Source organism: Salvelinus fontinalis, chromosome 16 (assembly GCF_029448725.1).
Source record: "Salvelinus fontinalis isolate EN_2023a chromosome 16, ASM2944872v1, whole genome shotgun sequence".
In the NCBI taxonomy this organism is placed as follows: Eukaryota; Metazoa; Chordata; class Actinopteri; order Salmoniformes; family Salmonidae; genus Salvelinus; species Salvelinus fontinalis.
The window spans coordinates 6,492,458-6,518,031 of record NC_074680.1 but is presented as its reverse complement, the minus strand read 5'-3'; the positions used below and the strand labels follow the sequence as shown (position 1 = coordinate 6,518,031).

Here is a 25,574-nt window from a genome sequence, read left to right as displayed (position 1 = left end):
ATGGGGATTGCAGCTTATTCACTTTTCCACAGTTTACGCTCTTTATCAACCTGTTACTGTCAGTGTCTCATACCTTGACACTTCCGTATCCCCATATCAACGTGGTACAAACGTGTATGTGTTTGACGATACCTTTGGAACAAGAGGTGAATTACGTCTTATGCTCTTGTACCAATAGTAAAGTCTGACACGTACGTGTACCAGTACCAATATTATTGGTATTTTAGCATTTCCATTTGAAGGAGTAATCATTATTTAGTGTGATAGTAAACGCTTCAATCAATCAATTGTGTCCGGAAGACTATGATATGTATGTGATTGAGAGTCTTTCTGTTTAGCTGAATTCAATAACAGTTGCTCTAACCCAAAATGGCACAGCCGAGCCGACCAAAAGGAAGACGGCACCAGATCCTTTTAAATGATGCCTATAGTTTCATGGCTACCTTTCTTCCCTCTCTCAAAAACAGGTTTGATGAGAGAGAAAGAATAGTCTCCTTGAATGCTCTATCTGTGGAGCGTGCTGTGAGAAAGCCCCCTGTATCGACTAGCCAGCCTCCACCTTCCCTGGTCTCTTCCCAGTTACTGGCTCCCGACAGAGTCCATCGATTGAATTCACAGCTAAAATGTCACTCTGTCCAAGCAGCGAGAGAGACAGCAAGATAGGGGGAGAGGGAGAGAGAGAGAGAGAGAGAGAGAGAGGGATGGAGAGAGAGGGAGAACATTGAGAAAAAGAGGGCGTTGGAGGGAGAAAAGAGAGAGGTTGGGAGATAGGGAGAGGAGAGCCTTGATAGCATCTGGAGGGCCAGAAGGATTCAGATGGGAAATCTAATTTCCTTACCAAACACAGCAGTGGATGGGCAGAGGAACACCATGGTTACCCCTGATATATATATATATATACAGTATATATATACACTACTCCAAAAAATAAAGGGAACACTTAAACAACACAATGTAACTCCAAGTCAATCACACTTCTATGAAATCAAACTGTCCACTTAGGAAGCAACACTGATTGACAATAAATTTCACATGCTGTTGTGCACTTCAGCATGTGAACAGCATGTGAACAGTGAACATTGCACAACAGCATCTTTTGCCCTCAGAACAGCCTCAATTAGTTTGTGCATGAACTACAAGGTGTGGAAAGCGTTCCACAGGAATGCTGGCCCGTGTTGACTCAAATGCTTCCCACAGTTGTGTCAAGTTGACTGGATGTCCTTTGGGTGGTGGACCATTCTTGATACATACGGGAAACTGTTGAGCGTGAAAAACCATCAGTGTTGCAATTCTTGACACGCTCAAACCGGTGCACATGGCACCTACTACCATTACACGTTCAAAGGCACTATAAATCTTTTGTCTTGCCCATTCACTCACTGAATGGCACAGATATACAATCCATGTCTCAATTCTCAAGGCTTAAAAATCCTTCTTTAACCGGTCTCCTCCCCTTCATCTGCACTGATGGAAGTGGATTTAACAGGTGACATCAATAAGGGGTCATAGCTTTCACCTAGATTCACCTGGTCAGTCTATGTCATGGAAATAGCAGGTGTTTTTAATGTTTTCTACACTCAGTGTATATATACACACTATAAATACAAAAGTATGTGGATTAGTCCACTTCAAATTAGTGGATTCGGCTATTTCAGATACTATTTCACATACTTTTGGGCATATACACACTACATGACCAAAATGGACACCTGCTCATCTATCATCTAATTCCAAAATCATGGGCATTAATATGGAGTTGGTCCCCCCTTTGCTTCTATAACATTCTCCACCCTTCTGGGAAGGCTTTCCACTAGATTTTGGAACAATCCTGCGGGGACTTGCTTCCATTCAGCCACGAGAGCATTAGTGAGGTCGGGCATTGATGTTGGGCGATTAGGTCTGGCTCGCAGTCGGCGTTCCAATTCATACCAAGGGTGTTCATTGGGGTTGAGGTATGGGCTCTGTGCAGGCCAGTCAAGTTCTTCCACACCGATCTCGACAAACCATTTCTCTATTGACCTCGCTTTGTGCATGGGGGCATTGTCATGCTGAAACAGGAAAGGGCCTTCCCCAAACTGTTGCCACAAAGTTGGAAGCACAGAATCATCTAGAATGTCATTGTATGCTGTGGCATTAAGATTTCCCATCACTAGAACTAGCCCGAACCATGAACAACAGCCCCAGACCATTATTCCTCCTCCACCAAACTTTACAGTTAGCACTATGCATTTGGGCAGGTAGCGTTCTCCTGACGTCTGCCAAACCCAGATTCGCCCGTCGGACTACCAGATGGTGAAGCGTGATTCATCACTCCAGAGAACACGTTTCCTCTGCTGAGTCCAATGGCGGTGAACTTTACACCCCTCCAGCTGACGCTTGGCATTGCGCATGGTGATCTTAGGCTTAGGCTGCTCAGCCATAGAAATCCATTTCATGGATCTCCCGACGAACACTTCTTGTGCTGGCGTAGCTTCCGGAGGCTGTTTGGAACTCATTAGTGAGTGTTGCAACCAAGGACAGATGATTTTTATGCACTTTAGCACTCGTGGTCCCGTTTTGTGAGCTTGTGTGGCCACAAGCTCACTCCACAATCACCCGACCTCAACCAAATTGAGTAAAAGAAAAGCAGCCAACAAGTGCTAAGCATATGTGGGAACTCCATCAAGACTGTTGGAAAAGCATTCCAGGTGAAGTTGGTTGAGAGAATGCCAAGAGTGTGCAAAGCTGTCATCAAGGCAAAAAATAAATAATTTGATTTGTTTAACACTTTTTTGTTTACTACATGATTCCATATGTGTTATTTCATAGTTTTGATGTCTTCACTATTATTCTACAATGTGGAAAATAGTAAAAAATAAAGAAAAATACTTGAATGAGTAGGTGTGTGCAATCTTTTGACTAGTACTGTATATTAATGTATATAGAGTCAAGAAACTGCTTATTTTCTTAAAAAGTTCGTAATGTCACGATTTCGAAGCTACAGTGCATTCAGAAAGTATTCAGACACCTTGACTTCTTCCAAATTTTGTTACGTTACAGCTTTATTCTAAAATGGATGAAATATTTTTTCCCTCATCAATCTACACACAATACCCCATAATGACGAAACGAAAACATGTTTTTGACATTTTTCCAAATGTATTAAAAATAAAAAACAGAAATCCCTTATTTAGGTAAGTATTCAGACCCTTTGCTATGAGACTCGAAATTGAGCTCAGGTGAATCCTGTTTCCATTGATTATCCTTGATGTTTCTACAACTTGATGGTGTCCACATGTGGTAAATTCAATTGATTGGACATGATTTGGAAAGGCACACACCTGTCTATATAAGGTCTCACAGTTGACAATGCATGTCAGAGCAAAAACCAAGCCTTGAGGTCGAAGGAATTGCCCCATAGAGCTCCGAGACAGGATTGTGTCGAGGCACAGATCTGCTGGAAGGGTACCAAAAAATGTCTGCAGCGTTGAAGGTCACCAAGAACACAGTGGCTTCCATCATTCTTAAATGTAAGAAGTTTGGAACCACTAAGCCTCTTCCTAGAGCTGGCTGCCCGGCCAAACTGAGCAATCGGGGAGAAGGACCTTGTTCAAGGAGGTGACCAAGAACCCAATGGTCACTATGACAGAGCTCCAGAGTTCCTCTGTGGAGATGGGAGAACCTTCCAGAAGTACATCCATCTCTGCAGCACTCCACCAATCAGGCCTTTATGGTAGAGTGGCCAGACGGAAGCCACTTCTCAGTAAAAGGCACTTGACAGCCTGTTTGGAGTTTGCCAAAAGGCACCTGAAAGACTCACCATCCCTAAGGTGAATTATGGTGGTGGTAGCATCATGCTCTGGGGATGTTTTTCAGTGGCAGGGACTGGGAGAGAGAGAGATCCTTGATGAAAACCTCAGGACCTCAGACTGTGGCGAAGGTTCACCAACGACCCTGAGTACACAGCCAAGACAACGCAGGATTGGCTTCGGGACAAGTCTCTGAATGTCCTTGAGTGGTCCAGCCAGAGCCCGGATTTGAACCCGATCGAACATCTCTGGAGAGACCTGAAAATAGCTGTGCAGCAATGCTTCCCATCCAAGCTGACAGAGCTTGAGAGGATCTGCAGAGAAGAATGGGAGAAACTCCCCAAATACAGGTGTGCCAAGCTTGTAGCGTCATACCGAAGAAGACTCAAGGCTGTAATCACTTCCAAAGGTGTTTCAACAAAGTACTAAGTAAAGGGTCTGAATAGTTTTTATTTTTAATACATTTGCACACAAAAAATACAAACCTGTTTTTGCTTTGTCTTTATGAGGTATTGTGTGTAGGTTGATGAGAAAGAAACAACAATTTTATTCATTTTAGAATAAGACTGTAACGTAACAAAATGTGGAAAAAGTCAAGGGGTCTGAATACTTTTCCAAATGCACTGTATAATATATCTGATATACACTATAATTTTTACAAAAAGTCTGCCTTTTCCAGGCTGCTTAGTGAACAACAGGGGAGGGTGACCTGGAAAGTTGGAAACCTCAAATTTCACAATCCAACATGTCCGCCAGTCCAGAAAATCCAATAGGCGTAGCAGATGCCGCTAGAGTGCTACCACAACAGAGGATGGGCCACAAGAGAGGAACTATGACACATGACACCCCTATGTCCCCTATTGCTCAAATGACAAGATCATATTCTGTTTCAAATGGCTGAATAATTGATTCACCCACCCTTTTCACTACTCCCATCTCTCCCACTGTTTGTCTGCTCCCTTTGATGAATTAGTAGAATATATACTATATTGTCCCTTTTGTCCCTTTTTGTTTTCAGCCTAATCTTAACCCTCCCCATAATGCACACATTCACGTGTATCACACACACACAAGGCACAGGGTCAGCCATGGAGCAGCATCTATGGATGTAGAGTTTATAATAATTACATTAATCGATTGCATTTATATATCACCTTTCCAGATGCTCAAATCCCTGTAAAGGGGGGAACACACCTCTAGAGCTATGCTGCAGTGTAGAGATATGCTACCTTGCTAAAAATGCCTGAAATGCTTAATGGTGACATTTCAGGACAGGTGCAGGATCGACTCCAGTCTAAAATGGCCCCCTTTTTTTTCTCCCAGGAGCGGTTTGAGGCCTTGTTCAGGATCTATGACGAGCAGACGTCCTTCCAGATGTTCAAGAGCTTCAGGCGAGTCCGCATCAGTTTCAGCACTCCGGAAGCGGCCGCCCGCGCTCGTGTCGAGCTCCACGAGACCGAGTTCAACGGGAAGCAGCTCGAGCTTAACTTTGCCCAGGTGAGTGAACTTGGTTTAAGGTTTGTTTTGTAATGGAAAACTAAAATGAATGTTTTTAAAGTCTAGATTGCATAGTCCGTCCATTTTTCAGTGTTTCTTTTTCAATTTGGTACCTAATAAACACGACCCCAGGTGTTACAGAAGCCCCGTTTATACCTGGTTCTAACATGCAGCCTTTGTCACATTCAGATTGTTCCCACATTTTCAGACAGGTGTAGACGATTAACAGACACATTGTGAACTGTTTGTGATCAGATCTTCCTGACCACTTCCGGAGGTAGTCAGGCACGCATTTTGTCAGGATATCTTACATGTGTCGATGGATCAGGACAGTAAAACCATTTAAATCATCATTATTCCACCTTATGAAATCATTGACAGGTGGCACCATTGACTTATGCATCAACATGCATCTTAAAATAAATAAATAAATAAATATTATTTTTGAAATAATAGCTGTAAAATAATTTGCATACAGGGAGGGACCAGGAAATTTGGTCACAATCCAGACACTATTCCGCAACAAGCCTCGACTCATTCCGCCATTCGTACCCTAGTAAAACTGACTATCCTACCGATCCTTGACTTCGGCGATGTCATCTACAAAATAGCTTCCAATACTCTACTCAGCAAATTGGATGTAGTCTATCACAGTGCCATCCGTTTTGTTACCAAAGCGCCTTATACCACCCACCACTGCGACCTGTATGCTCTAGTCGGCTGGCCCTCGCTACATATTCGTCGCCAGACCCACTGGCTCCAGGTCATCTATAAGTCTAAGCTAGGTAAAGCTACGCCTTACCTCAGCTCACTGGTCACGGTAACAACACCCACCGAGCGCGCTCCAGCAAGTATATCTCACTTGTCATCCCCAAAGTCAACACCTCCTTTGGCCACCTTTCCTTCCAGTTCTCTGCGGCCAGTGACTGGAACGAATTGCAAAAATCGCTGAAGCTGGAGACTTACATTTCCCTCACTAACTTTAACCTGTCTAGGATCAGCGTGGCGCTAGCGGCACACCCCCCCCCCCCCCACTGAAAAACCAGTGCCGCGAAATTCAAAAAAAATATTTTTTTAAAATATTTAACTTTCACACATTAAAGTCCAATACAGCTAATGAAAGACACAGATCTTATGAATCCAGTCAACATTTCCGATTTTTAAAATGTTTTACAGGGAAGACACAATATGTAAAGATGTACATCTATTACCTAAAAACACATTAGCATATTCCACCATCTTTTATTTGTCCACCAACACCAGTAGCCATCACCAATTCGGCTAAACTAAGATATTTATAGCCCCTAACCAACAAAAAAACTCATTAGATGACAGTCTGATAACATATTTATGGTATGGGATAGGTTTTGTTAGAAAAAAGTGCATATTTCAGGTATATGGCATAGTTTACAATTGCACCCACCATCACAAATGGACTAGAATAATTACAATGAGCAACGTGTTTACCTAACTACTAATCATCAAACATTTCGTAAAAATACACAGCATACACGAATCGAAAGACACAGATCCTGTGAATACAGACAATATTTCAGATTTTCTAAGTGTCTTACAGCGAAAACACAATAAATCGTTATATTAGCGTAGCACATAGCACATAGCAGCCCAGCATTGATTCTAGCCAAAGTGAGCGATAAAAGTCAACATCGCCAAAAGATATTAATTTTTTCACTAACCTTCTCAGAATTCTTCCGATGACACTCCTGTAACATCACATTACAACATGCATATACAGTTTGATCGAAAATGTTTATATTTAGCCACCAAAATCATGGTTAGACAATGTGAAATGTAGACAAGCTGGTAAAGAAAACGTCCTTGCGCCACTTAGACAGTGATCTACTCTTATACATAAATACTCATAAACGTGACTAAAAAATATAGGGTGGACAGGGATTGATAGACAATTTAATTCTTAATACAATTGCGTTATTACATTTTTTAATTTATCCTTACTTTTCAATACAGTTTGCGCCAAGCGAAGCTACGTCAAAAAACATGGCGTCCTAAGCCACTAAAATGTTTCGACAGAAACACGATTTATCATAATAAAAATGTCCTACCTTGAGCTGTTCTTCCATCAGTATCTTGGGCAAAGGATCCTTTCTTGGGAGAAATCGTCTTTTGGTGGAAAGCTGTCCTCTTGCCATGTGGAAATGTCAACTACGTTCGGGATGAACTGAAAAGCGTTCCCAACTTTTCACATCGTTGCAAAAATAAATGTCCCAAAATCGCACTAAACGGATATAAATTGCTATAAAACGCTTTAAATTAACTACTTTGTGATGTTTGTAACTCCTATAACGAGTGAAAAGATGACCGGAGAAATATAACAGGCTAAACTAATGCTTGGAACAGGAGAGGGTCGGTGTCTTCCACGCGCGTTACGCAGCAAGAAAAGACTTGCTAGCTAAAGGTTTTTTTCATTTGTAGTGCCTGTGAACGAGCAATCGAGCCCGTTGGAATCGTCATCACGTAAAGGCATCCAGGGGAAGACGTAAGAAGTGTCCGTATAGTCATAGCAACGACAGTGCCCGTTTAAATGACTTCAGAAAAGTGGCCAACGTTTCTCAAATCTGACTCCATGTCAGGGAAATTGCTGTAGAATGGGCTCTGTTCCACTTAGAGACAAAATTTCAACTCCTATAGAAACTATAGACTGTTTTCTATCCAATAATAATAATAATATGCATATTGTACGATCAAGGATTTTGTGGGAAGCCGTTTAAAAAATTAGCCACATTAGCATAAATAGTCTAAACAGCGCCCCCATCCCCAACAGGTTAAACATCAGCTATCTGAGCAGCTAACCGATCGCTGCAGCTGTACATAGTCCATCTGTAAATAGCCCACCCAATCTACCTACCTCATCCCCATATTGTTTTTATTTACTTTGCTGCTCTTTTGCACACCAGTATCACTACTTACACACCATCTGCTCATCATCATCTGCTCATCTATCACTCCAGTGTTAATCTGCTAAATTGTAATTACTTTGCTACTATGGCCTATTTATTGCCTTACCTCCTGATGCCATTTGCACACACTGAATATAGACTTTCTTTTATTTCTATTGTGTTATTGACTGTACGCTTGTTTATTCCATGTGTAACTCTGTGTTGTTATTTGTGTTGCACTGCTTTGCTTTATCTTGGCCAGGTTGCAGTTGTAAATGAGAACTTGTTCTCAACTAGTTTACCTGGTTAAATAAAGGTGAAATAAAATAAACAATTATTTTAAAAAGACACAGTGGACGGATATGAAACACATTTTAATGTGTAGACATGTTTCAGAAAATGTGGGCACAATATCAGAATGAGGACAAAATCAGGACAAAAGGACACTTGTTAGCACCAGGTATAAATTAGGCTTATAGCATAGACATTAAAACCAGTAGATAGTGATGTCATCCACGTATTCCTATGGAAAACTCCAGATGGCATGTGAAGCTGGAAATATTTTAATTTGAAGCACGCCATATTGTTGAATGGAATGGCACCCCAAAATCACTAAGCATCATGGTGAAAGTGGCCTTAAGAGAGTCAACCTATGTGGCCTAAGAGTCAACCTATGGCATGAGGGGGTGAGTTTCCTCGTAGCCTGCTGGCCCTTGATTGGTCTATGTCAGCACGTGGTACTGTGTGACAACAAAATAGTAGTCAGAAAGGATCACTATTTAACCCATATGAATAAACCCTGTCTAAGCCGAGGTGGGGGGGGGGGGGGGGTCTACTATGCTATAAGGAATTGTTTTAAGAAGGTCATACCAAGGATCTTTTTGCTATTTGATTTTGAATTGTAAAACTCCTTTTAAGTATAAAAAAGTATACTTTTTATATATTTAACTGACTGCTATTAGCCAATACAAACACATGGAAGAACAGAATCTAAAGGAAGTTTGTTCTGAAGTGTCTGTCCTCGATCTGAGAGATATAAGAAAGATCAGGAAACTTTTTTTTTTACATGTACAGTTGAAGTCGGAAGTTTACATACACTTAGGTTGGAGTCATTAAAACTTGTTTTTCAACCACTCCACAAATTTCTTGTTAACAAACTATAGTTTTGGCAAGTCGGTTAGGACATCTACTTTGTGCATGACACAAGCAATTTTTCCAACAATTGTTTACACACAGATTATTTCACTTATAATTCACTGTATCCTAATTCCATTGGGTCAGAAGTTTACATACAATAAGTTGACTGTGCCTTTACACAGCCTGGGAAATTCCAGAAAATGATTTCATGGCTTTAGAAGCTTCTGATAGGCTAATTGACATAATTTGAGTCAATTGGAAGTGTACCTGTGGATGTATTTCAAGGTCTACCTTCAAACTTAGTGCCTCTTTGCTTGACATTATGGGAAAATCAAAAGGAATCAGCCAAGACCTCAGAAAAAAATTATAGACCTCCACAAGTCTGGTTCATCCTTGGGAGAAATTTCCAATCGCCTGAAGGTACCGCGTTTATCTGTACAAACAATAGTACGCAAGTATAAACACCATGGGGCCACGCAGCCGTCATACCGCTCAGGAAGGAGATGCGTTCCTAGAGATGAACGAACTTTGGTGCGAAAGGTGCAAATCAATCCCAGAACAACCGCAAAGGACCTTGTGAAGATACTGGAGGAAACAGGTACAAAATTATCTATATCCACAGTAAAACGAGTCCTATATCGACATAACCTGAAAGGCCGCTCAGCAAGGAAGAAGCCACTGCTCCAAAACCGCCATAAAAAAGCCAGACTACGGTTTGCAACTGCACATGGGGACAAAGATCGTACTTTTTGGAGAAATGTCCTCTGGTCTGATGAAACAAAAATAGAACTGTTTGGCCATAATGATCATCGTTATGTTTGGAGGAAAAAGGGGGTGAATTGCATGCCGAAGAACAACATCCCAACCGTGAAGCACGGGGGTGGCAGCATCATGTTGTGAGGGTGCTTTGCTGCAGGAGGACTGGTGCACTTCACAAAATAGATGGCATCATGGGGCAGGAAAATTATGTGGATATATTGAAGCAACATCAGTCAGGAAGTTAAAGCTTGGTCGTAAATGGGTCTTCCAAATGGACAATGACCCCAAGCATACTTCCAAAGTTGTGGCAAAATGGCTTAAGGACAACAAAGTGAAGGTATTGGAGTGGCCATCACAATGCCCTGACCTCAATCCCATAGATTGTGGGCAGAACTGAAAAAGCGTGTGCGAGCAAGGAGGCCTACAATCCTGACTCAGTTACACCAGCTCTGTCAGGAGGAATGGGCCAAAATTCACCCAACTTATTGTGGGAAGCTTGTGGAAGGCTACCCAAAACGTTTGACCCAAGTTAAACAATTTAAAGGCAATGCTACCAAATACTAATTGAGTGTATGTAAACTTCTGACCCAGTGGGAATGTGATGAAAGAAATGAAAGCTGAAATAAATCATTCTCTCTACTATTATTCTGACATTTCACATTCTTAAAATGAAGTGGTGATCCTAACTGACCTAAGACAAGGAATTTTTACAAGGATTGAATGTCAGGAATTGTGAAAAACTGAGTTTAAATGTATTTGGCTAAGTTGTTTGTCTAACTTCCGACTTCAACTGTATTTATCCCCATATTTCTGGCACTAAACAGTCCCCATATATACAATATATATACAAAAGTTTGTGGACACCCCTTCAAATTAGTGGATTTGGCTATTTCAGCCACAGCCGTTGCTGACAGGTGTATACAATTGAGCACACAGCCATGCAATCTCCGTAGACAAAAGTTGTCAGTAGAACGGCCTCACCGAAGAGCTCAGTGACTCTGGAAGCAACGTCAGCACGAACTGTTCGTTGGTAACTTAATGAAATGGGTTTCCATGGCCGAGCGGCCGCACACGAGCCTAAAATCACCATGCGCAATGCCAAGCGTCGGCTGGAGTGTTGTAATGCTCACCACCATTGGACTCTGGAGCAGTGGAAACGCGTTGTCTGGAGTGATGAATCATGTTTCACCATCTGGCAGTCTGACGGACAAATCTGGGTTTGGCGGATGCCAGGAAAACGCTACCTGCCTGAATGCATAGTGCCAACTGTGAAGTTTGGTGGAGGAGGAATAATGGTCTGCGGCTGTTTTTCATGGTTCGGGCTAGGCACCATAGTTCCAGTGATGGTAAATCTTAATGCTACAGCATACAATGACATTCTCGACGATTCTGTGCTTCCAACTTTGTGGCAACAGTTTGGGGAAGGCCCTTTCCTGTTTCAGCATGACGATGTCCCTGTGCACAAAGCAAGGTCCATACAGAAATGGTTTGTCGAGATCGTGTGGAAGAACTTGACTGGCCTGCACAGAGCCCTGACCTCAACCCTATCGAATACCTTTGGGATGAGTTGAAACGCCGACTGCGAACCAGGGCTAATCGGCCAACATCAGTGCCTGACCTCACTAATGCTCTCGTGGCTGAATGGAAGCAATTTCCCGCAGCAATGTTCCAACATCTAGTGGAAAGCCTTCCCAGAAGAGTGGAGGCTGTTATAGCAGCAAAGGGGGACCAACTCCATATTAATGCCCATGATTTTGGAATAAGATGTTCGACGAGCAGGTGTCCACCTACTTTTGGTCATGTAGTGTACTTCCGTTCATCTTTTCAACTTGTACCGGGGGACCTTCAGACCACTTTTTTTTTAGGAAAACAGCTGACAGGTACGTATTCGAGAGAGTGTCACCTTTCCACAGAGGGATCATGTTGATGTGTAGCCCAGACTGTTCGATTGTAGGGGTCATAGAGCAAAACAGAGCCCACCATCATGTTCGTGAGAGTCTTCCCTTTCGATAGAGGGGTCATAATAGTTTGTAGGCCAAACAGTTCCGGATGCTATCGCCGATTTTGTGATAAGACCTATATGTGGAGTGCAATGTACTACGAAGATAGAGCCCGGCACATGCCATTGGCAGCTGCTCCCATTTAAGTACTTTCCCAAGTACTTTATTTTCACTGGTTCCACAAGAGAGATGTTTCATATGCAAGATACAAGACACACAGCCTTGTGGTGCAGGTTGAATCAAAGTACTCGGGAGGAGCATATTTGTGTGCAGCCTTTCTTTCTCTATTTCTATACTGTACTCTCCCCATTGAGAATGTAGTGGCCTCTGAGCTAGACCTGACCTCGTCCTCCACTCACAATGGGTTCAGGTCCCTCAGTCGGAGGTTTTTCTGCAGCGTTGTCATTAGTTCCAAATGTTTTCCCTCTTGTGTCGTTGCAAGTGTGCGTGTGTCTTTGTGTGTCTCTCCACAGGCATTGTGTATGTGTGCGCGAGTGTGTTCTGTGTTTGTGCGTGAGTGTGTGTTTTGTGTTTGCCTGTGTGTGGTCGGGCGTGCGTCCTTGTGTGTATTGTGTGTGTGTGTGTGTGTGTGTGTGTGTGTGTGTGTGTGTGTGTGTGTGTGTGTGAGGGAGTGGGTTCTGCTAATGACTACTATCCTTGGTTGTGCTCAGCATGTGTTTGTTCTGAGTGTATTTTCTACGTGGGTGGGCCGCTAAGGGGACTAACCATGTCACAACTTCCGCCGAAGTCGGTTCCTCTCCTTGTTCGGGCGGCGTTCGGCGGTCGACGTCACCGGTTTTCTAGCCATCGCCGATCCACCTTTCATTTTCCATTTGTTTTGTCTTGTTTTCCCACACACCTGGTTTACATTCCCTCATTTCGTGACGTGTATATAACCCTCTGTTCCCCCCATGTCTGTGTGTGGAATTGTTTGTTGTAAAGTGTATGTGCACTTCAGACTGGTTTGCTCCGGGTTATTTCAACCCATATTTTGTTGTTCTGGTAGCCGTTGGTTTTTCCTCATTAAACTGCTCCGGTTATTACCCAGTTCTGCTCTCCTGCGCCTGACTTCCCTGCAGCCAGTCACGCACCTCTTACAAACCAACGTGTTAGGGATTGGCATTTGACATTTTTAGTCACTTTTTTTATGCAACAATGCCTCATATCATAAACATTACAGATAACAAATCCTAGTTGCTCAATTGCCCCATATACATTCAGCCAATAAAAAAAGCAAGTGCCATTTAAGATTAATTTATTGAAACCGTAATATCAACTGGTTATATTGTATAGTGAAACACAATCTTCAAAAAGGCAGTAACCTCAGCAGTGGCACTTCATTTTTGAAATTTAACTAGGCAAGTCAGTTAAAAACAAATTCTTACTTTCAATGACAGCGGGTTAACTGCCTTATTCAGGGGTAGAATGACAGATTTGTACCTTGTCAGGTCAGGGATTTGAACTTGCAACCTTTCGGTTACTAGTCCAACGCTCTAACCACTAGGCTACGCTGCCACCTATTGTAGAAGCCTATGGCTGTGCAATGGCATAACCTTGTTTTGTTGAGCAGACAAGAACCTCTCAAGGTCTTATCACAGTCAAGACAAACCTATTTTATAGTAAAAAGAAAAAAAACATGATGTAATATAACAGAATAAAATAGAACATACAAATTCAACAAGTTGCTAGTCCTAAGGTATATGCACCTCGCGCGTCTGGAACAGTCATTCTCACAGGGTGATCATTTGAAACGGGGCTCGGTTTGGTGAGTTGAAAGACCATTTTTTTCAGGGTTACAAACCAAAATGTGTCTACAGTTCGATTTAGTTTATTCTGCCTGTTCTTTGGAATTTTCGAAAAGGATGAACAATTCCACATTGAACATGGCATGATGATGAATTACTACCTATGTAGGCCTCTGCTTAATGATTCTGATAAAAAATAGACTCTGTCTTTATCAAACTAAAGTTTTTGCTTATTTTCAGTGTGGAACCTGTCTATGGGTTATAGCCTAGGCTAACCAATTGGAAATGGCACGAGCAGTTGGCAAAGTAGCCTAAGCTGAAAATAGACGGGAAGCAATTATTCCAAAACTGCAGCTCATTGTTGGAACACATATTTTCCTACTTCAATTAGCCAGTCCATTTTGAATTTGTGATGAAACTGTCGTCATTTGGCAAGGAATGTAGCGTGTGTAGTATCCCATCAGTTAGATGCATTCATCTCTGTATGCCTAACAGGAGCTTGTGTGCGCACTCAGCACACGTGTGTAGAGGGAGCGGTCGGGAACGCAATTGAGTGAATGAGACATGGCGGGGAAAGGAAATGTAGGGAGAAGAACTGTCTGATGCTTGGCTTGGTTTCTTTTTTGTTGTGCCCTGCAAATGCACATGTACAAATGGAACACTAGGGTCAAAGCAAATTAACATCGTCTTCAAGACAACAACAAAAATTCGGACAGGCACTAAGCACATTCCACCAAATAATTAAACAGTATATGAAAAAAATGTGATCTCTGGTTAAAAATCGAGCTTTGATGTCTGTTCGAGTACTCGATTACTCTTGTCCATCTCTACATCGAGTGCGTGTATTATATAGATATGATCCAGTACATAGTGTTCCAACATAAAGAGCCAACAGGATGAGAACACAGTGTGCTTCCTATACAACAGCAGCCGGGGTGTATTCATTAATGCACAACGTAGCATTAATGTTTTCTACTTTAATGTTTCCAGCATTGCATTGTTTTTAACATTTTCCATTTGTGTGTCCAAATGAACATGATCCGTTCTGACATGCCCCTCTCTCCTCACCTCCTCTCTCCCCCTCTATAGGTTCAGAACTCTGGGGAGGACATAGACAAGTCGTACCTGGCCCCTCCCGCGCCCGTCAAACAGTTCCTCATCTCGCCCCCCGCCTCGCCGGCCGTGGGCTGGGGCCAGAGCGAAGACGCAACGCCCGTCATCAACTACGACCTGCTGTGTGCTGTGGCCAAGCTAGGCCCAGGTCAGTACACACACACTTTACACACACTCTTGCGCGCACACACACGAACACACACGTATAAATACATATATAGACACATACGCACACAAATGCACGTGTCACATACTTACGTACGTACTCACAAATACACACCATCTTGCAAACACACACACACACGCTACCCTTTTTATAAACATTTACTAAAATTGTTAACTGAACTGAGCTCATCAGCTTTATCTGCTGTGGTATCATGAGAATCATAGGCTAACAGTAAGGTCACAAGAAGGGCACCAATTAGCATTCAAGCATACAACTGCTTTGTGCAGCATGCTGGATGGTTGTCTAAGTATGAATGTCCATCAGAAATAGAGATTCATCCTCAGACTATATATTATGTTCTCGAATGCCTCTTTCTTATGGCATCCATACTTCTCTGTCTGTCTGTCTGGCTGAGTAAAGGACTAGCGTTTGCAGACAGACGGTGGCCTTTGAGAGATGCCCGCCATGTCAAACAGGGGTTAATGACACCTGTGTTGGCGTAATGACACCTGTGTTGGACTAATGACACCTGTGTTCTTTCTACTGGGGTCAGGAGGGTCACATGGTTTACTAAGTCACCAAGCTCCCAGGATTATTCACTGTGTGCGTCCCAATAATATGTCCTTTCTCCTGATGTGTGCGCTCATACACAACTCCCCACAAATGTTAAAACATTGGGCTAGAGGGAGTTTCCACTGTTATTCTTACACCAGTTATTTCCTTCTAAGTCCACGAAGGGAAGGGAACCAACAATTGCACACTTCAGGAGGAAGGACAGATTCAAAGACCCTTGCCATCTGTAAAAAAAAAAAAAAAAAAAAAAAGGAGACACTTCTAAGATATACAAACTTAACAGAAGACGCTGTATGATGGTAGTCAGTTACACCATCATATGTTTTTAATAGGCCCACGTGACCTGATCCAAGAAACTCCTGGCCAGTTGTCAGGAAAAGGCCTGGTCCCTAGATATATTATAGGTGTGTGTTCTTCACTCTACATGTGTGTCAATAAGTTTGTGTGTGAAGTGTCTTTTCATCCAGACATCAGTACCATTTTGAGTGCTTCTCTTGTAGTCTACCCTAGAACATTAAGGGCTGTAAAACGAGATATAGCCTATGCCATTTAGCCTTGCCTCTGACAAGGCTTCATTTCAAATGCACCACCACCACCCCCTCTAATGCATTAAAAGAACAATCATGATTCCCACATTACATGATTTACCATGTTGAAGCCCAGACCACCGCTCCACTCACTGTTACTATGGTAACAGGAGGAGGCATCAGGAAATAGAGCTGACGCTTGTTTGGGCTTCTTTAGCCTGCCTCGGATTCAGATTAGTGCTTTGCTGCAGTGTGGCGCCCTAGCACTCTCTGCTGGCCGCCTATGGTAGTGACCTCCTCGAGACAAAATAGGGCCTTGTTTTTCCTGTCAGACAGTGGTGTGGGAAACCTCTTATCACGTTTCCCTCTGCCCTGTCTGGTCTTCATGGCAACCGTGATACAATCTGCATGCGTATTTGAGGGCAGTTGTGATGTGAGCATTGGTGTTGCCTCGTCGGTATTAAATAGAACATTGAGGCCCTGCCCACCTTTGGGGAAAACAACATGTGGTTACCTTGGTTACCCAATTGGCTCACAGCAAAAACATAACCTTTTTCAAACGCAATTTTCTTGTTTTGTTCTTGTTTTAGTCAATAACAAAACTACATTTAAGAAATGTACAAAATGTCAAGGTTACTTTTCAACATTGCCTGCTCCCAAGCATTTTCACTGCTTAGAAAAATGTAATATTGTAGGGCTTTCTTCATGCCCCTTTTCATGACGGTGCTAACATTAAGCCACGTGAGGGCTTCCTTCATGCCCCTTTTCATGAAGGTGCTAACATTAAGCCACGTGAGGGCTTCCTTCATGCCAATTTTCATGACGGTGCTAACATTAAGCCACGTGAGTGCTTCCTTCATGCCAATTTTCATGACAGTGCTAACATTAAGCCACGTGAGTGCTAGCTATCTACCAAGCAGAGCTTTAAGCTGTTGAAGAGGATGGGCACGCCCCCTGGTCATGGCATTCTGCCAGGGTGTGGAGTCCCTACATAAGACATTGCAGTAACTCCTTGTGTCTACCAAAGGTGGCTCCTTACAGGGAGACAGCATTGTGGAGCTGGTCTGTGCCTGCTGGGTCAGTCATGGCCAGTTCGTACTATCAGAACTGAGGATAAGACCCAGATGCAGACAGCCAGAGTCACAGATGTTTACTGACCCAAACAGGGGGCAGGCAAAAGACAGGTCAAAGGCAGGCAGAGGTCCGTAATCCAGGTCAGTGTCAATAAGGTACAGAACAGCAGACAGGCTCAGGGTCAGGTCAGGCAGAATGGTCAGAACCGACAAACTGGCAACAGACAATCAGAGAACACAGGTATAAATGCACTGGGGATAATGATGTGACACCTGGAGGGGGGTGGAGACAAGTACAAGACAGGTGAAACAGATCAGGGTGTCACGTTCCTGACCTATTTTTATGTTATTTTGATTATGTTTAGTTGGTCAGGGCGTGAGTTGGGGTGGGCATTGTATGTTGTGTGTGTTTGGTTAGTCCATGGGTGTTGTATGTGTATGGGATAGTGTTTGTTAGGTTGTCTAGTTATGTCTATGGCTGCCTGGATTGGGTCTCAATCAGAGACAGCTGTCATTCATTTGTCTCTGATTGGGAGCCAGATTTAAGGTAGCCATAGGCAGTAGGCTTTTGTGGGTGTTTGTTCCTGTGTCCACACAGGACAGTTGAAGGTTAGTCACGTTTGTTGTTTTGTAGTTTTGTAGTGTCTTGTTTTGCTGTGTTCATTAAAAGATGGCTTATTTCCCTCAATCCGCATCTTGGTCCTATCCATGCTCCTCCTCGTTTGAGGAGGAGAACAACATTGACTGCCTTTACAGAAACACCCACCACAACAGGACCAAGCGGATTGAGGAGAGAGAAAAGGAACTACAGCAATGGGGAAAAGAGGAATGGACTTGGGAGGAGATTCTGGACGGAGAAGGACCCTGGGCAGAACCAGAGGAGTGTCGCCGCCCCAAAGCGGAGCTGGAGGCAGCAAAGGCGGAGAGGAGGTTTTATGAGGCAAAAGCAAGGCGGAGAGGCTGGAAGCCTGAGAGGCTCACCCAAAAATTTCTTGGGGGGGGCTAAAGGGGAGTGTGGTGAAGCCGGGTTGGATACCTGAGCCAACTCCCCGGGCTTGCCGTGGAGTAAGAGGGCGTCGTACTGGTCAGACACCGTGTTATGCGGTAAAGCGCACGGTGCCCCCAGTACGCGTGCTTAGCCCAGTGCGGGCTATTCCACCTTGCCGCACTGGGAGGGCTAGGTTGGGCATCGAGCCGAGTGCCATGAAGCCGGCCCAACGTATCTGGTCTCCAGTACGTCTCCTCGGGCCGGCGTACATGGCACCAGCCTTACAGGTGGTGTCCCCGGTTCGCCTGCATAGCCCAGTGCGGGCTATTCCACCTCGCCGCACTGGCAGGGCTACGGGGACCATTCAACCTGGTAGGGTTGGGGAGGCTCGGTGCTCAAGAGCACGTGTCCTCCTTCACGGTCCGGTATATCCGGCGCCACCTTCCCACCCCAGCTCAGTACCACCAGTGCCTACACCACGCACCAGGCTTCCAGTGCATCTCCAGAGCCCTGTTCCTCTTCCACGCACTCTCCCTATGGTGCGGGTCTCCAGCCCGGTGCCTCCAGTTCCGGTACCACGCACCAGGCCTGGAGTGCGCCACGAGAGTCCAGTGTGCCCAGTTCCTGTTCCCCGCACTCGCTCTGAGGTGCGTGCCCACGGCCCGGTGCCTCCAGTTCCGGTACCACGCACCAGGCCTATAGTGCGTCTCAGCCGGCCAGAGTCTGCCGTCTGCCTAGCGCCAGAGCCGTCCTGCCATGACCAGCCAGAGCCGTCCTGCCATGACCAGCCAGAGCCGTCCAGCCAGGACCTGCCAGAGCCGTCCAGCCAGGACCTGCCAGAGCCGTCCAGCCAGGACCTGCCAGAGCCGTCCAGCCAGGACCTGCCAGAGCCGTCCAGCCAGGATCTGCCGGAGCCGTCCAGCCAGGACCTGCCGGAGTCCCTCAGCCAGGACCTGCCGGAGTCCCTCAGCCAGGACCTGCCGGAGTCCCTCAGCCAGGACCTGCCGGAGTCCCTCAGCCAGGACCTGCCGGAGTCCCTCAGCCAGGACCTGCCGGAGTCCCTCAGCCAGGACCTGCCGGAGTCCCTCAGCCAGGACCTGCCGGAGTCCCTCAGCCAGGACCTGCCGGAGTCCCTACGCCCGGACCTGCCGGAGTCCCTACGCCCGGACCTGCCGGAGTCCCTACGCCCGGACCTGCCGGAGTCCCTACGCCCGGACCTGCCGGAGTCCCTCAGCCCGGACCTGCCGGAGTCCCTCAGCCCGGACCTGCCGGAGTCCCTCAGCCCGGACCTGCCGGAGTCCCTCAGCCCGGACCTGCCGGAGTCCCTCAGCCCGGACCTGCCGGAGTCCCTCAGCCCGGACCTGCCGGAGTCCCTCAGCCCGGACCTGCCGGAGTCCCTCAGCCCGGACCTGCCGGAGTCCCTCAGCCAGGACCTGCCGGAGTCCCTCAGCCAGGACCTGCCGGAGTCCCTCAGCCAGGACCTGCCGGAGTCCCTCAGCCAGGACCTGCCGGAGTCCCTCAGCCAGGACCTGCCGGAGTCCCTCAGCCAGGACCTGCCGGAGTCCCTCAGCCAGGACCTGCCGGAGTCCCTCAGCCAGGACCTGCCGGAGTCCCTCAGCCAGGACCTGCCGGAGTCCCTCAGCCAGGACCTGCCGCCCCTTGTCCCGGTGCCGCCCCTTGTCCCGGTGCCGCCCCTTGTCCCGGTGCCGCCCCTTGTCCCGGTGCCGCCCCTTGTCCCGGTGCCGCCCCTTGTCCCGGTGCCGCCCCTTGTCCCGGTGCCGCCCCTTGTCCCGGTGCCGCCCCTTGTCCCGGTGCCGCCCCTTGTCCCGGTGCCGCCCCTTGTCCCGGTGCCGCCCCTTGTCCCGGTGCCGCCCCTTATCCCGGTGCCGCCCCTTATCCCGGTGCCGCCCCTTATCCCGGTGCTGCCCCTTATCCCGATGCTGCCCCTTATCCCGATGCTGCCCATTCAGTTAGGTGGGTTTAGTTGGAGGGTGGTCATTGGGTGGGGGATACGGAAGCGGGGAGTGACTATGGTGGTGGGGGGACAGCGTCCAGAGCCGGAGCCACCACCGTGGACAGATGCCCACCCAGACCCTCCCCTAGACTTTTGGTGGTGCGTTCGGAGTACGCACCTTGAGGGGGGGGTTATGTCACGTTCCTGACCTATTTTTATGTTATTTTGATTATGTTTAGTTGGTCAGGGCGTGAGTTGGGGTGGGCATTGTATGTTGTGTGTGTTTGGTTAGTCCATGGGTGTTGTATGTGTATGGGATAGTGTTTGTTAGGTTGTCTAGTTATGTCTATGGCTGCCTGGATTGGGTCTCAGAGACAGCTGTCATTCATTTGTCTCTGATTGGGAGCCAGATTTAAGGTAGCCATAGGCAGTAGGCTTTTGTGGGTGTTTGTTCCTGTGTCCACACAGGACAGTTGAAGGTTAGTCACGTTTGTTGTTTTGTAGTTTTGTAGTGTCTTGTTTTGCTGTGTTCATTAAAAGATGGCTTATTTCCCTCAATCCGCATCTTGGTCCTATCCAAGCTCCTCCTCGTTTGAGGAGGAGAACAACATTGACTGCCTTTACACAGGGTGTGAAAGTACCCTACAATTACATCTGCAACCATGTGCATGTGAGTAATAAACTCATCTAAAAATGAATATATTCTAATCTAGCCAAGACCAACAACACAAACATAAAGCTAGTAGTAAGTAGTAAGTGGAGTTACAAACACAGACTATACTAAACAAGCTATGATTAAATGTTTTCCACACCCATAGCTATGTGAAGCTTACTTGGACACGGTGTCCCCACTCTCCCACTCTTCCACACCGAATAGCCTGAAGCCAGAAGGCTATTCTCGCAGGCTCTATTTCCTGACGTGGACGCATTGCGAACCAATGGTCAGGCTTTTTTTACCTGTTTACATTCACATTGAACAACCCAGCAGCTTTTCGGGAAGTTTTGTAATTTCTGTATAGCAAAAGATCGATGACGAAGTTGGCTCTTTTTACAACGGGGGTCAATGGGAATTAATGTTTGTTTTCCCAAATTTGTGGACAAATTCCTTCTTATGACACGAATACCGAAGTATATCAAATCTTGATATCCGTGTTATTCCACCTCTATTTGAAACATTATACTGGCTGTATATTTTAAGAATCATATAACGTTAGTAACATTTGTTCCATGCGATGTAATATTTATAACGTGTTATATATTCTCCAGTAGCCAATTCTCTAGTTGTTTGGCACATGATAGCAACAGACAGTTTGATCCTATCCTATCTTGCAGTACATTTCATTAGGCTGCAGCCAGCCAGTGTTGCAACAGCTGATAACATTGGCCATTGGGTACCACCGGTCATTGCAGGAGAGTTCCGTCTGTCAGGAAGGGTTCTACATGGACCCCTGAAGAGTTCTACCTGGAACCAAAAGGGGTTCTTCAAAGAGTTCTCTTATGGGGACAGCTGAAGAACCCTTTTAGGTTCTAGATAGAACCCTTTTTTCTAGGCTTGCATCTGTTCCTGGAGTCGGTTGACTCGCTTCACTCTGCTTCAGTGGGAGATCCGACATTCAGGGGCTCATCTAATCAAAATATTGAAACTGGAATGCTGATGTAGGCCTGTTGATGCATGTGTAGCACTGTAAAAGGCAAATAAAGTGCTGTATCTGGTGTATTAGTCTTTCTCTTTTTTTCCCTCTCCCTCACTCTCTTTCTCTCCCTTTCTCTCCCTCCCTGTCTTCCCCCCCCCCCCCCCCCTCCTCCATCCTTGCCTCCCCGCTCCCTCTCTAGGGGAGAATTATGAGCTGCACGCGGGCACGGAGTCGACCCCCAGTGTTGTAGTGCAGGTGTGCGACAGCGACGCCGAAGACGACAACAACGCCGAAGCGCGTCCCAAGCAGAGACAGCAGATTGTCCAAACCCGGCGCCCCGATGGACCACCGCGAGTCCTCAACTAGGACCCTCCACTTCGGACCCCACTCCTACAACCCCAAAAAACACGCACCTAGACCTGTCTCCTCTGTCTCTGCACTCGCAGAGCACAATGAGACAACGCCCCTCATTTCAATTCAACCAAAAACAAACAAACGACAAACATTTGGTGGTGTTTGTGGACGGAGCGTGGCTATTGGATGGAATGAGGCGGCCTGGCCTGTATGGATGATGGAGGATGGATGAGATTCACACACACACTCATCACACTCAAAGGAAAGGGAGGGAGGGATAACGGAACCCTTGACCCTTACTCAGCCAGGGGCGGTAATGTAACACCTTGTCCCCCTAAAGCAGGCACACTGTCATAGAATCATACACTCAGCTCTCATATGTGCTCGTACTGTAGTAGTTCCGCTAGTCTGACCTCTCCTTCTTCTTTCCTTCTTACGTCATTGGTTAGTCGTGTGCAATGGACTTCGGGGACATGCAATACTTCCGAAGAGAGATTTTGGTTGTTCTTCTTCTGCTCTTTTATCTTATCAGCTGATTGGTTGTTTCTGCTATCACAGAATCAGGATTGATTGCCTGGTATTCCTCTTGTCTGCATGTATATATGAGTTCTTCTGAGAAAAATACTTACTACAGAGACTCAAATACTAAACTACTGTATGAAGCAAAGGAACCTATCGAGGTCACACACTACATAACAAAAGGTCGCCATGTGGTAACAACAAAGTTGCGGTGGTGTTTGCATTTTCTTCATTTGTTCTGCTTCTGTCTTCTTCTTTTTTTTTAAATCAGAGCTGTGTATGTCGGTTTTTGCTGAACTAGATGTGTATTCTTCCTCTTAACATGTATTTGATACAACAAACAATCGCTTTTTTTTTTTGCATGCTTACTTACTATAGTCGGCAGCTGAAGCGTTTTATACTGGTCCAGACGACAGGGAAATGGGATGGCGCTTTTGAAGACACGCATATCTCTAGTTTTATAGTGTCAAGTGAGAGGGGAGAGGCTGGCTGAGCAAGATATAAGACTGAGAGTGAAAGAAATCTTTACAGTGTGAGTAAAGGTCTAAGAGTAGGCCTCTCTCTTGAAGCCTAATAGTTGGGCTTTGGGATAGGAGTAAAAGCTAGCGTTAATCTTCAAGAGTGTTGATGTTTTTTCAGGGGGTATTTTTATGATTCCCATCTTTCCGGTAATGGTTTTTGGTTCTTGTTATGATATCAACCCAGTTTATATATATATATATATATATATATATATGTGTGTCTGTTTTTCTTCTTCTGAGACCTATATTGCTTGTTTTGCAATGAAAATCTCGAGATCTCTGGAGCTACACTGAAGGAATGTCCTGAATTTCCTCTGTCAGCTCTTAAGAGTTGAAGACCGCTTCTTAGTTCTCGCTGTAAATAGCTGAATAGTCAGTAGGTTGAAATAGTCCATTAGGTTTTAATGATTGACATTAAGCGTTGCTGAGAAAGTGAAAATTGTTAATTGGCCTCCTTGCCTCTGGAGATATCAACCAAAGCCTTCGTCTCACCTTGCAGTCGCAACACAAATCATTGGAAACTCAAGAAACTCAAGAGAAATGTATTGATTTGAATCACTCCAGTTTGGAAAACTGCTGCATTCACAGTTGTTACTTTGCTCTCCCCCCAAAAAAGTTATTACCAACTCCTAAATAAATAAAGTGTGCTTTTAGCCATTTAGCCAATTATTTTAGGAGTAACTTTTTCCAGAATGTTCGATTTTTCTCCCCACTATGCACCTTGAATAAAATAAAAAAATGTGATGCCAAGTGTCTGTCATTACAATGATTTCATGCCATAAAAAGTCCTTATGTTTTAGTTTTGTCACAGAAACATATTTCATACAGTGAGACTGTTGAATACAGACTATTCCATGTTGAGTCCTTGATTTTATTCCCATCCTGAAAAGGTGTTTTGAATCTAGTCCTTTTTTTTTCTTCTAAATTAAAGCCCAAGCATTGAGGTGGAGTGTTCAAGTGTTCAATACAGTACATTTGGCCTCAGTGGTGAACGTAAACCTTATCCGTGTTAGAAAGCATTAAAAATGACTTATTTTTTGCTCATATTTGTAAAGAAATGATGGTCTCTTTGCATGCGAGCACTTTTTCTGCATTTTTTTTTATCCTTGTAAGATGCAGTCTTGCTAGAGAGAACGCTCCTCGTCGACGTTATTTTCTTTCTGTTCTTTTTTTAAAAATCTTCTGTTTTTCAAGATAAACACCTGGGAAGCCTTCTCACCAACAGAGCAGTGTGAGTCCAACACTCAAATGATCTGAATTCCACCTCTCGCTAATGGGGTTTTGAAGGCCCGGAGTCCTTTGGATATAAGTGTACTACTGAATAGGTGTGGAAGGAAGAACAGGAAAACTTGTCTTTTGACAGGATAGATGGTTGACAGAACAAATGTGTGTTTTTGTTTCAGTGCTTGTCTCTGGAACATACTTCCATGTGCAAGCGTTGTCCTTTCAGAGGTGACTTCTAAAAACGAAGCCGGCAGCAAGTGTTGAAGTGCACCATAATGGCATAAGCAGTTTTTAGTTTTGCTGACTGGTGAAAATATTGATGATTGATGACAATGATGATGATTATGTTGATGATGCTTATCTGATGTTTTTTACTGTCTTTGAAACTGGGTGCATTTTTGGTCACTGTTGAAAAGAGAAAACGTATATTTATGTATATATGCCAAGTGTTTTTGTTGCCGAGACCAGTTCCAGCGTGCATAAAAAAATTGTGGCTTCTACTTTTATGTTGATGTAAAGATTTTAAAAAGCTTAGTCCTGAAATGCTCGATCAAATCAATTCTCATTGCGTCGTGTTGAAAATTTACTCTGTTTGAATGTTTTTTTGGAAAGTCTACAATACAAAAAGGTCAATACCGTCCGTTATTGTTGTATACTGTTCTGTTGAAATCTGAATATTGTGTATTGTACTGTAGTTATCCAAAAAACAAAGTAGCAATCAAGCAATAATTTACAGTTATATACTGGTATCTGTATTTCATGTTATGTACTAATTTCCAGAGTGGTTTTCTCTGACTGTTACAACAGTACTTGCTTATTTGTGTAGTATGATTGTCATTTGTTTCACATAGAGAAATATATAAAGAACTATTCTTAAAGAAGTTTGGAGTTTGTGTGTTTTTTAAGTTCCGGTATGATGTATTTTTTCCTTTTGCTCTAAATGTATCTTCAAATATTTGACATATAGTATACTTGTACTATATACTACCAGTGGTGGGAAAAGTACCCAATTGTCATACTTGAGTAAAAGTAAAGATATCTTAAAAGAAAATGACTCAAGTAAAAGTGAAATTCACCCAGTAAA

The 25,574-nt window shown here is 44.6% G+C and overlaps 1 protein-coding gene across 1 annotated transcript in view; it reads left to right on the top strand.

The window, feature by feature from the left end:
• rcan3 (regulator of calcineurin 3) overlaps positions 1-25,371 on the top strand; it is a 54,214-nt gene extending 28,843 nt beyond the window's left edge. Inside the window, exons 2-4 of the mRNA XM_055864241.1 lie at positions 5,112-5,285; positions 14,934-15,105; positions 22,072-25,371. Coding sequence (XP_055720216.1) covers positions 5,112-5,285; positions 14,934-15,105; positions 22,072-22,238 — 513 coding nt within the window. The 3' untranslated portion in view covers positions 22,239-25,371. The remainder of the gene's footprint in view (positions 1-5,111; positions 5,286-14,933; positions 15,106-22,071) is intronic.
• Positions 25,372-25,574: the final 203 nt, after the last annotated feature.